At 39.9% G+C, this 13,028-nt stretch overlaps 1 protein-coding gene across 1 annotated transcript in view; it reads left to right on the top strand.

Moving 5' to 3' along the window:
• Positions 1–6,787: 6,787 nt before the first annotated feature.
• Positions 6,788–13,028, top strand: part of PAXIP1 (PAX interacting protein 1) — a 33,478-nt gene continuing 27,237 nt past the window's right edge. The window contains exons 1-5 of the mRNA XM_015832527.1: positions 6,788–6,880; positions 9,491–9,625; positions 10,458–10,501; positions 12,553–12,616; positions 12,700–12,813. Coding sequence (XP_015688013.1) covers positions 6,788–6,880; positions 9,491–9,625; positions 10,458–10,501; positions 12,553–12,616; positions 12,700–12,813 — 450 coding nt within the window. The remainder of the gene's footprint in view (positions 6,881–9,490; positions 9,626–10,457; positions 10,502–12,552; positions 12,617–12,699; positions 12,814–13,028) is intronic.

Below are 13,028 nucleotides of genomic sequence, written 5' to 3' on the forward strand. Positions count from 1 at the left end.
CACAAGCAAAAACCTTAATTAATCATTTGGTAGTAGTCTTCTTGATTCATTTTTTAATCCTACAAAATAATATTCTGAACATGTTTTAAAAGAGTATTTGCTCCCATTTTTTTCTGTGTTACGAGGGAAAATAATGCATTTATCCTCTAATCACCTCATGAATTTATTTAATTTAATTAAATTAATTTAAATTTAAATTTAAACTTAAATTAAATTTATTTAAATTTAATTGGAAATTTGAACACATTTAAAAAGAAATCTCTCCACAGAAGAGTAAATAAAGATTACACATTTAAAAAACAACCTAAAATTCATGTTCTTTTTATTTAAAATAAATTCCTCTTTGAAATGAATACAGTAATGTAAATCTGAGTTTTATTTGTGGGTTTTTCTTCTCTCTTTTTTGGCTCATTAAATATCCATGCTGAGGATATTTCCTTCTGAGTTCTTTATTATAATTGGCCAAGCAGTGAAGTGATTGACGTCTTATTAATAGAATTTTACCTTGCTGCATACTGACACGGAGATGTTTCTCCATGATTTGAATAAGTGCTGTGCCTTGACCTGGCATAGTTAGCATTTGATATTTTAAAGATGGATGTCAGCTTGTTGGGATTTTAAATATCAGATGGATGTTTTCTCCTGTTTTTCCCCTCTGATGTGTAAACATTGCAAGACTAAAGGGTTTATTATGGCTTTAGCATTATCATAATCAAGCAGAAACATATGCAAACTTTTTGGTTACAAGGAAAATTGAAATAACCCTATTATGTCTAAGGGAGATAAGAGCTAAATTAGAGTTGGTGAATGAGTGCTTTGGGTTTCAGATCTGTGTACTTTACCTGACAATACCTGTACTGAGCATAGTGGGATCTGAGTCTTCTGGTAAGCACAAGTTCCTATTTACAGGTAGTCCTCGGCTTACAACAGTTCATTTAGTGACCATTCAAAGTTACAATGGCACTGACTTATGATTGTTTTTCACAGTTATGACTGTTCCTGAAGTCATGTGATCACCATTGGTAGCCTTCCCAGAAGTCAATGGGGGAAGCCAGATTCACTTAATGAATAAATGACCCACTTAATAATTGCAGTGATTTGCTTAACAACTGTGGCAAAAAGGTCATAAAATGGGGCAAAACTCACTTAACAACTGTCTTACTTACTTAGTTAGAAATTTGGACTTGTAAGTCGAGGCCTATGTGTATCTGAATCGTGTGAGATTATAATTCTGTTTTAGCCATACAGGTAATTCTCGAGTCACAACACTAAAAAACATTAAAATACATTCAAGCCACCTGGGAGAATAAAAGATCAACCACAATGGTATACAAAAAACTGAAACTGGACACCCTTATGTGAGGGGACAGTTTGGATACCAATGCAATCTGAAACTTTCCTTCGTGCTATAAAATGGCTCTTTAGGGCAGTGGTGGCGAACCTATGGCACGGGTGCCAGAGGTGGCACTCAGAGCCCTCTCTGTGGGCACGCGCGCCGTCGCCCCAGTCCTAGGCCTTCAGCTGGGTTTTATAAAACCTTTTCGCTTTAGGCCTCCGCCGTCGTGTGCAAAAAAAAAAAAAAAGGTTCAATCAATCAGTCAATTTCAACTTCTTGTGGGAAAAAAAAGATCTTGCAAAGTTGGAATTGATTGATTGAACTTTTTAGTCCCACCCAGTCTGCTGTTACCACTGTAGCCATGCCCGCCCAATGGGCCACACCCACACAAACGGGCCACACCCACCCGGCACCCGATGATGCATAAGTGGGTTTTGGGTTGCAGTTTGGGCACTCGGTCTCTAAAAGGTTCGCCATCACTGCTTTAGGGTTTTTGCAGTAATCTGACTAGATTTTTATCGTTTATGAGTGGATAACAAAATGACTAATAAAGATTCCATATTCCTCAGACAAGTAATATATTTGCATCTGGGTACAGTTCAAAGTGCTGGTTGTCTCCTTTAAAGCTCTCCATGGCCTGGGACCAGGCTATTTGAAGGACCATCTCTTCATGGTTACATCTACCGGACCCACCAGAACAGGGAATCGGGGAATATTGTGGGTCTCCTCTCCTAAGGAGGTACATCTGGGTAGGACACAAAAGAAGGACCTTCTCCATTGGGCTCCCTCCCTTTGGAATATCAGCCCTGCAGAGATTAGGCTGGCCTCCACTTTGACATTCTTCAGCAAGGCCTTGAAGACCAACTTGCTAGATGCACAACCTGTGCCTTGCAAATACTTCCAGTGCAAGGCCACAAGTTGTGCATAGAAACTCAGTAGGGATGCATAAATGGGTGGTTCGCTATGGTGAAGTTACGCAAATAATCCTTTGCACATCCATAAATGGATTTTTTTTTTTAACCTGCACGTGGGGTTTAGTGTACTCGTTCTTTTTTTTAATCATTTTTTAAATATTTATTTCAATATTGAATTTCCTGCCAATCTATCTTGAAAAACAATCTGCTATCAGAACTCAGGAAATGCAAACTGGGAACTTAAAGTGGTTAATACCACTTTACAATGCCTTGGTAAGGCCACACTTGGAATACTGCATCCAGTTTTGGTCACCGCGATGTAAAAAAGATGTTGAGACTCTAGAAAGAGTACAGAGAAGAGCAACAAAGATGATTAGGGGACTGGAGGCTAAAGCATATAAGGAACGGCTGCTGGAATTGGGTATGTTTAGTTTAATGAAGAGAAGGACGAGGGGGGGACACGATAGCAGTGTTCCAATATCTCAGGGGCTGCCCCAAAGAAGAGGGAGTCAAGCTATTTTCCAAAGTGCCTGAAGGCAGGACAAGAAGCAATGGATGGAAACTAAGCAAGGAGAGAAGCAGCCTAGAACTAAGGAGAAACTTCCTGAACAATTAACCAGTGGAACAACCTGCCTCCAGAAGCAGTGAATGCTCCAACACTGGAGGTTTTTTATTTATTTATTTATTTATTATTTTTCCAAACTCTCCCCCATACATATACCGTGATATTTATCAGATATTAACATACATTCTTTTTACATTCTTATATATAAGATAGTTTTAATGAAATAAATACATGCACATGACTTTTGGTGTTGCTCGCCCATTTCCCCTTTCACTGCATCACCACTCCTTCTTCTACCTTCTTTCTCCCTTCCTTCTCTTTCTTCCCTACTTCCCTCTTCTTCCTCTCCTCTCCTCTTCTCTTTCACCACTCTCTCCTCCAACCTTCCTACTTCCTTCTCCCCTCCTTTACTCTTTTCTCTCTCCTCTCCTTTCTTCCCTCTCATCCCTCTTCAGATACAATTCAGGGGTAATGTCCGAACAACTCCTCTCTCCATGTTTCCCAATCTGTATTATATACAATAAGATTAATTTTCTCTTACATTAATACTTCTATTTATCTAACCTTCTCAGTATATACGTCTATAAGTATGTATACAACCTCCAGTTATTCAATACTATGTCGCCTGGGTCTCCCTCCTGGAGGTTTTTAAGAAGAGACTGGACAGCCATTTGTCCGAAATGGTATAGGGTTTCCTGCCTGAGCAGGGGGTTGGACTAGATGACCTCCAAGGTCCCTTCCAACTTTACTATTATTATTATTATTATTATTATTATTATTATTATTATTATTATTATTATTATTATTATTATTATTATTATTATTAACTTTCCATTATTTCACTGTTTTAAGCTATAAGCTATAAGCTATGTGCAATTAATTACAGGCAGTCCTCAACTTGCGATCATAATGAAGCCTGCCCATTATAGTCGTAAGTCATGACAATTGTAAAGCAGATTATCCATAAGACAGATTTGTAATCTCTTTTGCCACAGTTATTAAGCAAACACGTCAGTCATAAAGTCATAAAGCAGACACCACGGTTGTTAAACCAACCCGTTGTTCCGCACTTTTGTCGAAAACTGAAGGTAAATACCCATTTTCAGCAAAAAAACAAAACAAAACACCATTGTAAATTGCAGTCAAGTCATTGTGGATGCTGTAAAAGGCTGCAAATGGAGCTGATTGCCAAGCACCTGAAATATGGTAATGTAACAACGGGGCAGCCATTAAAACTTTAGAACTGAGCATATTGGAGGGGCGGTCTGTCATAACTTTGAACAGTCACTAAGTGACCAGTTGTAAATTGAGGACTACCTACCTATAGTAAACTAATCTGCTGCAGGCCTAATGAGTTCAATTTCTGATAGGGGTCCTATGCACAGAACAGAATAGCATCTGGCTATCTACTTCTGACAAATCCCAAATAGGATGAAACTAGGCCCGTAGTGCCTCCTGCTGGTCAATGACATTGAACTTACCTGTGTGAATGAGACACACAACAAACACATGAATAATCTGGAGATGAATGTAAAGAAGTTGGCAAACTCAGGGAACAAGAATGGCTTGGATTTCTGGAAAGATCTCTATTGCTAAGTAGAGTGACGTCACCTGAAAGCCCTCTAAACTAATTCTGCACTACTTATCTTAATTAAAAATCTAAACTTTGAGTTCTTCTCAGTGTCCTTCGCATATTTTTCCCATTCCCAGGTTCAAGGATGTCTTTTGGGAAGGCCTTGGTTCTGCCCTTAAATGTCTTGTAGCCTTCTCTGTGTTCCCAAGTTCTGTTTGACATTTTGTCCCACATTTTGACATTTTCTGTTTGACATTCTGTTATCAATGTTTGCAGCTATTTACTAAATAAATACATAATAAATGGTTGCCTCTGAAGGCTATATATCTCAGCAAAAAGCCTTGCCTGCAGGCAGTCCTCTAGTTATGATCATAATGAACTGACTGTCCATTACAGGGAGAAGTCAGAAGGGCTGCTAAGTGAACAGTCTCACTTAATGAACCCACCCCCATCCCTGCTTTCCCAATGCACTAATTAAACAAACATTGTTTGTTAATGAACTATTGTTAAGTGGACCATGGGATATCTCAGGTGTGGGGAGACCCTGGGAAGCCTAGTGCAGGCACAAGCCCACCTTCCTTGGGCCTCCTAAGGTCTCCTCCATTCTCTGACATAGCCCATGCTCCACTTCCCATCCCTTGGGGTCCCCACAGTAATTTCTCTATTGCTAGCCATAGCTCTGCCAGTGTTAGCCAGAAAAAAATAATTTCTCATGGTTTCCTTTTTTCTTGCTAAAGCTAGCCATAGCTCTGCCAGGCTAAGATTGTTTTTCACTCAGCAATGGAGCGGCTTGTCCCTCATTCTCTATCCCCATCTCCTGAGTTCCAGGGACTTTTGAAAAGTAAGTGAGTGGTCAGTGATGGGGCGGGGGGGGGGGGCAGGGAAGAGTGTGTGGAACACACTGGGGAGGGGGAAGCAATCCCAATGCCTTGGGGGGACTTGATGGAACAGGATGGGAGGAGAGGAATAGGGGGTGGGGTGGGGGGCCGCTGTCCTGTCTCTGCAGTTGATAATAAGGTCGTAAATGACCACAGGGGTCCTGCAGCAGAGCTAACTGTGGAACTGGATCATAAATACCTTTTGTAATTTAGAATGGTTGTCAGTTGAGGACTTCCTGCAATTTGAAAATAGAAAGGATGCAAATGGGGTTCCTAATAATCAATATATGCAGACTACAGTACGAGTAATCTCAATTTAGGACCAGAATCAGGAGCAGATTCCTGGCCATAAGGTGTTATAATTATAAACTGAGGCACCCAGGGGACCAGACTCAATTATATAATTTTTGCGGTGGCCGCTAAACAATTGTTAAGTGCAAATCCATTATTGCGAATGGGCGTTATTGTCAGAAACTAGCAAAAAGCCACAAATCATGGTTATGTGGCTGCAGGATGCTACAACTGATCATAAAAATGAACCAATTGCCAATTGCTGAAAAAGAGATCTGGAGTCTGTCTCTCTCTCTCTCTCTCTGGTGTGCGTGTGTGTGTGTACACGGCGCGCACGTGGGCGTGTGGCATATTTTATAATGGCCAGAAGTGCTTTACAGCCATTAAGGATCCATTCTGGGGCCCTTCAGAATTTCAAAGAGCCATTAAATGACCATTAAATCGAGTATTTGGATTCAGCATCTTGCTGGCAAAAATTACTTTCTTGGAACCGGAAAGTCAAGTAGGAGCAGATTTTGGGATGCTTAAAATGCAGAGCCCACTCACAATGACCATCTTCAATCCTAATTATACAACTTAGGAAGAATGCATAAAGGTTTTCTTCCCACTCCATCCTTTTTAATAGGCTTCCAGTTAGATAACAATTCTCCAGGAAGGATCGCATTAAGTCTTCACTGCACTCATGTTTTATTTCGGTTTCTTTTAAAACTTTTGATCCATGCCCATGATTTAAGATTGCAAAAAAGTATCAATAACTCCCCGCCGGCGGGAGAAAGATGGTAGGCGGAGCTAAAAACAGACGGCGAGGTAACAGTAGGCGGAGCCTGCAACTTGGCATTCCTACCGCTTGTTTGTTAGTAGGCGGAGATTGGGGTGAGCCCATTATGTCGATCCCTAAGGGGAGGACGGGTGCCTCTCGATTGGCAAACCAAACCTGCCTTTAGCGGATCCGCAAGTTTATCAATACAGACTCTGTCACATTCAGAGTAGAGATAGGAAGCGGCTTCCGAGACGCCCCAAGCGGACGGAGGCTCCCGCTCCCCACCCTCCTGCTTCCCCGTCCCCCCCCTTGCCAGAGATGGTCTATTCGAAAGCGCGCGCTCCTCTACCACGGTTCGGCGGCTGCCTGGGCGCCGAGGGGGGGCAGCGGACAGGGAGATCCCGGGCTTGACGGGGCTTCTTGAATCATCGCGCTCGGAAGCCGAAGCGGCTGCATCGCCGGACGCGATCATGTCGAAGGAGGAAGACCAGGAGGTGCTGAAAGTCCCCGAGGAGATGTTCAAGGATGTCAAGTTCTTCGTGGTGGGAGACATCGACCCCAAGGTACCTGCGGGGACGTTTCCGCGGAGGGGGGCGCGCTCTTCCGCCTTTGGGTTCCTGGGGTCGTTCTGTCGATCGTCCTCCCCCCCCCCCCACTCAAGTCGGTTAGGATGACAGCGGCTCGTGCGGCTGGAGATGGCGCATGCGCCCTTGCGAGACCTCTCAGAGCGGGACAGGGGATCATTGTAGCCCCTCGCGGGAGGGGGAGGGGCAGGGAGATCTCCGTCGACGGCCGTTAACTGCGTTCGCCGCGTCCGGTGGGGGTGACGCGACCTCCTCCTCCTGTCAGTCAGTCCCGTCTGGAAACCGGAGAGGCCTCTGCCGCGGCCTGGACTGAGGGGGGGAAAGCAGGGCTAGGGGCAGCTTTTGCCGTCAGCTGAGGGTCGGGTGGTCTTCCCTTCCCGGCGGCGCTGCTTTCAGTCCCCGCGCGGGGGCGGCCCCGACTAGGCCTCTGGCACTCCCCTTCTCTCTTGCCGTTTCCTCCCCTCTCTCACCCGCTCGTGAATGAGCCTTTAAACAACTGGCTTCCCTCTCTCTCCTCCCCGGATTGCGGGGGTGGGTGAGGAGGGGGGAGCCCAGACCTCTCTCAAGGGGCTGTTTTAAGATTAAATCTGAGGGAGGAAAGGGCTCCTTCCACCCAGAGTGGACAAAAAGAGACATCCCCCCCCCCCCATTTTTCCTCTTCTACGGAAACAGCTCCGACCTGTTAAGCATAAGGAAAACATAGCGCCGAATCTTCTTTTCCTGAGTTGATCGTTTTCTGCGTGCAGGGAAGTCTCCTTCTGTCAATGGGGAGAGCCATTAGTTAGGCACATCAGGCCATCCAACCCGAACAGGACTAACGGCCTCCTCTTGATGTGGAAGATGGCCCTGTGGCAGTTGGTTGATGTTGATTGGGAAGCAAAATGCAGCCGGACTTGGTTAGCTTTTAGATGAGAGACCACTAGGCGATCACAGGCTGTGGGCTAGATTGGGAAGCTGAAAAAACATCCCGGACACGGACTCATCAAATCACCTGTATGTGGCACCAATAGCAGAGAATATTTGTAGCATAGGGTTGAAGTGGGGGAGAGTCCTTGGTCTCTCTGTGCCTGGTTCTTTTCTTGCAGACATTTCGTTACCCATTTTCAGGAAAACAATTAAACACAATGGAGCACCAAGGACCCCACACATACTAAATCAGTTTTGCTTTTGTGTTCTGAAACTTTAATCATTCCAATGTGGATCTGAGGAACAAAATGATTGCAATTTAACGCTTCATTCAGGATACTTACCCTTTTCCTCCTCCCCTGATGAAATATCGTTTTTTGAAGTAAACATAATTTTCTGTGATGTCCCGACTTGGAAAAACAAGGTCTTGCTGAAACCAAGGTCAAAAATAATAGTTTCCTAAGCTTTGAAATAACAATGAATTATGAGTAGTTTTGCACTAAACCTCTTTATATAAATGAAATAAAATAAAATGAGCTAGGGAACATGTGTAATTTAAGATTGTTTTTATAATAAAATTCTTTGCAAGAACTGAGCTAGATTAGGAGTTTTTCTGGCTTTTCATTTTATTTGAAGATTTCTGCCTTTCAACATGTAAAATGATGTGTTCAGAGGCAATTTACTTGATTAAAAATAAAATGAGTTTAGTGCAACAAAGAATTATGTTCTTTTCTTAGCATTTTTTCAACAGATGACCAAATTATACAATTCTATGTGGCATAAGCAGAAGGAAGGAAGTTCTTAGAGAACTAGGAACATTTATAGAATATTGGATGCATTGAATACATAATTGTTTTTAATGGAATAAATGTGGAATACAAGCATCTTTCATGCAATACTTTACATCCAGGGGAAAGATGGTAAAAGTAAAACTTTCTTATTGTGCTACATTTCATTTTTTATTATGTTACATTTTATTTATTGCTGCCTTGGCCAACTATGTGTTTATTATGCTGAGAGAGCAAGAACTGAATTTTTCAAGGAAAGCTTCAGTTAGCCCAGTTTTAATGAAATGAGTGGTATTTATACAACATGCTTAAATGTATTGGGGGGAAACCAGCAGGTCAGCAGTGTGATTGGAGACTTAAATGTTATCCCAAAGAGCCCTAGAGGTCTTCAAGGATTAAACTTCTCTGATCAATCATGTCATGAACTATCGGTAATGAGACAGGTTTTTTTTATTCAGTTTCTGGCAATAAGACACCCCCCCCCCCCCAATTGGTTTCAAGAGCTCTCATTTACTTCTGTTTTAATTCCCTTCCACATGATCACATGAGAGGGAATAGAGTTGATAGGAAGGATAGATTGGTGGCTTTCTTCCCCTTCCTGTTCCCCACCAAAAAACTTAAAAAACAAACAAAGACCTAGGAAGTGATAGCCTTTCTCTGCGGCAACTAGGGAACAGCTCATTGGATCAGCCATGAACACAAACTAGATGTCTTCTGTCGTTCACTGATGTCCAGAAACAACTTTATAGTTTGTCTTTATTGAAATTCGTGCCTTCTCTGGGAAAGGATAATGTTAGTATGAATGTATGTACTGTATGTCTAGGAAAATGTAATTTGTTGTACAGCAGCATTTTTCTGAAATTGAAAAGAATAACATTTCACTTTCATGTTATAGGTTATTCAGCTTCTGAAAGATGGGAAGGCAAAGGAAGTTTCCTATAATGCTCTAGCTTCGCACATCATTTCAGAAGATGGGGATAATCCAGAAGTTGGTGAATCTCGTGAAGTGTTTGATCTTCCAGTAGTAAAAGTAAATATTTAGAGCATAATAACTATTGCTTTTAGTACAATTAACATTTTGATACAGAACTTAATGTTTCTAGGTTTGCATGCAAAGAAATGCTTTTTGTGTGTGTTGGGAAGGAAGAAAAAAACCTAAGTCCATCACTTTGGGCGCTGTGTTGTGTGCATTATGAGCATAATGGTAAACAGCAAATTAATGCCTCAGCTCAAATTACTGGCACCAACAAAACCTAGGTTATTGGAATCAGAATTAGTCTCTGTTATCTGGCTGGCTAAGGAGGGTATAAATGTTTGATGAAAGTATTTGTAAAAGTAATGTCCTTACTGTTGCCTTGTACAAGTTATCATATGTTTCAATTCAATTCTATCAATATTTGGAACCTTAACAATACATCAATTTTATTACAATCATAGATCAGCATAGTTTGGAATACTAATATGAAGGTAAAAGCCACAGATTATTAATTTTATACATATATAGGATTCCTATTCGGTATTTTATATCTACAGATAGGCCTGGAAGAAATTGTCTGAAAACACATAGAGCTGTTGCCAAATGACAAGTCATAGACAATACAGAAATAGATGATCCTTTTGCTTGATAAGATAGCTTAATAGCAATAGCACTTATAGTGTATACTCCTTCACATTGCTTTATAGCCCTCTCTAAGCGATTTACAGAGTCAGCATATTACCCCCAACAATTACATCTGATGAATGAAGGATAACCAGATGAGTGTGTATGCTTGCCCTATGTTTATAATTTGAAGGCTATTCTCAGATATATAAATATTTATTCATTGACACTTACTAGATTTTTTTAAAAAACCCTATTCTAGCCTTCCTGGGTGACTTTGTCAGTTCAGTGTGGAGCTCTTCTGCCGTATCCTTTCCAGTGAAACTGTTAACAGAATTATATAATACTTATTTGGTTTTTTAAAATATAACTTGCTTTTTAGCTAGACAGGAAATTGTTTCAGAGAATTAATTAAAGGAAGGTCATCCTACATTTTAATGCTCTTGCAAGGTCCACTTAATTGGAATAATTATTTTTTCTTTCTTTGCTAGTCCTTTGAAATATTTGAGAGAAAGTATTTTGAAATTACATTGTCCTATTAGTCTGATCTACTGTAAGTAAAATGCATATATGTGAAACAAATTGTATTGGATTGTTGTTCCTTATTAATTTTTGTCTAACTTGTCTTATGACATTTTCTTTTCAGAATTAATTAATTTCTCTAATCTTGTAGAGATTATACATTACGAATTTGTTAAATTGTAATTTACAATCTCATGTACATCTCTAATAATTATTCTATAACTATGTTTTTCAGACTTCTTACCTATTATATGTTTATTTCCCCCTAATATTATTAATATGAATCTTTTTATGCTCATAGTAAAAAAGGAATATATTTCCTTCATTTTCTGGAAAAATCAAATGTTTAATAGCTTTAATAAATATTTTAATTATTGATTAAGGTCTATGTGTCAGTAGGGACGATATCTGGCCAATCTTGTTTGGATTTGGAAAGGAAACATTTTAAGTCTAGTTGGTAGTTAGATAGGATATTTCCAGGAAATACAAAGGCTATTTAATAGAAAAACCATTTTAGTAATACTGCCAAGAATAATGTGTCCATGAAGTTAATTTCAAATACATGTTTTAGGATGCCTAATACGAGTCCCTCCCAACACCGCCCGGACTACTGTAATGCTCTCTACATGGGGCTCCCCTTGAGGAGCACCCGGAGGCTCCAGCTAGTCCAAAATGCGGCCGCGCGGGCGGTGTTGGGAGGGACTCGACGCTCCCATATAACACCGCTGCTGCGCGAGCTGCATTGGCTGCCTGTGGCCTTCCGGGTGCGCTTCAAGGTGTTGACTATCATCTTTAAAGCGCTCNCTTGCAGGACTGGCCTAGGGTAATTTTTAGAGGGGGTTTTAAATTATATTTTAATTAGACCATACTTAAATATTTCCTTTTAATTAATTTTAATCCTGTAATTGTTATTTGTGTATTTTTTAATCGATTGTTAGCCGCCCTGAGTCCGCAAGGAGAAGGGCGGGATATAAATTTAATTTAATAATAATAATAATAATAAAATATGTTACGGTTGAAATTGAGCATTGTTTCCCTTTTGATTTCTTCTATTTGCACCAATTCTGTCCCCAATGGCCACTTTTTTCTCTTTTTCTCTACAAAGCCATTATTAATGTTTCAAAGAAAATGTGATGTTAACTGCATAGTTTAAGATTACCATTTTCTCTCTATAGATGTAGATATTTTTTATATCCCTCAAATTTAACGTTTTGCATAAATACAAGTTTATATATGTTAACAATACATTTCTTAAAACCATGATTTTGTGAGATAGCTTGAACCTGATACTTAAAATAATTGGAAACAAAGGCTGCAAAACATATATATTATGGGTTCTGTGGGACACACTTTCAAAAAGTATCCTGTTTGTTTATAAGACAAAGTATTCACTCAGATATAGCTGATAATTTTGTAGCAGAACAAGGATTGTAATATCAAATCTACTGAGTTCATTTATGTTACTTATATATAAGGGTGTAGGTCTATACATATGTTGTATATAGTATGTTTTAAATGTGTTATGTATGTATACACTTTGAGAGGAAGCAACTAAATGTCATTTTTAATATGTGACATTGTGCCCACAGGGAAAAAAAATGACAATAAAGGTCATCTATCTGTCTGTCTGTCTGTCTGTCTGTCTATCTATCTATCATTTCCTCTGTTGATTGCATAATGCTAGATTAGTTTCATTTCTGCTCTCTCTTTTTAGAAAACTTGGTATGCACAAAATTATCCATAGTTCCTTGTGAAGTTGGGGGAATATTTTCATTTGTTTATCTTAATATATGTTACATTTTATTTATGTTATTTCCTTGACTTAATTTTCTCAGAGTAAATGGCTTTTCCCCAGAATCCTGTCAGATCTTTTTTGGAGTTGCTGCTTGTCTGTCTCAGGTAAAATATTTTCCAAAGTGGCTAAATGATATAATATACAATTCAAAATATTTTCTACTAATGGACCTTACCTTTTTTGGTAGGTTTCCTCTGAAGACCGGAATATGTTGTGGGCTTTGATTACATTTTATGGTGGGGATTGCCGTTTGAGCCTCAATAAAAAATGTACTCACTTGATTGTGCCTGAAGCAAAAGGGGTAAGAATTTTAATGCATTTTAATGTTGTTTTAATATACGGAATACAGGTCAACATAGTTTGAGTCTTGTAAGTATGTTACCTAGTAGATTAATATGGAAGTCATTTCATACTTTTGAGGAAATCAAATTTGACTGAGATGTTACTAGGCAAAAATCGTGTTTTTGGGACTGATAGAATATTCTGATGAATGATAATGAATTATGCTAATGTTAT

Source organism: Protobothrops mucrosquamatus, unplaced genomic scaffold (genome assembly GCF_001527695.2).
Source record: "Protobothrops mucrosquamatus isolate PMUCROS unplaced genomic scaffold, P.Mucros_1.0 scaffold5, whole genome shotgun sequence".
In the NCBI taxonomy this organism is placed as follows: domain Eukaryota; kingdom Metazoa; phylum Chordata; class Lepidosauria; order Squamata; family Viperidae; genus Protobothrops; species Protobothrops mucrosquamatus.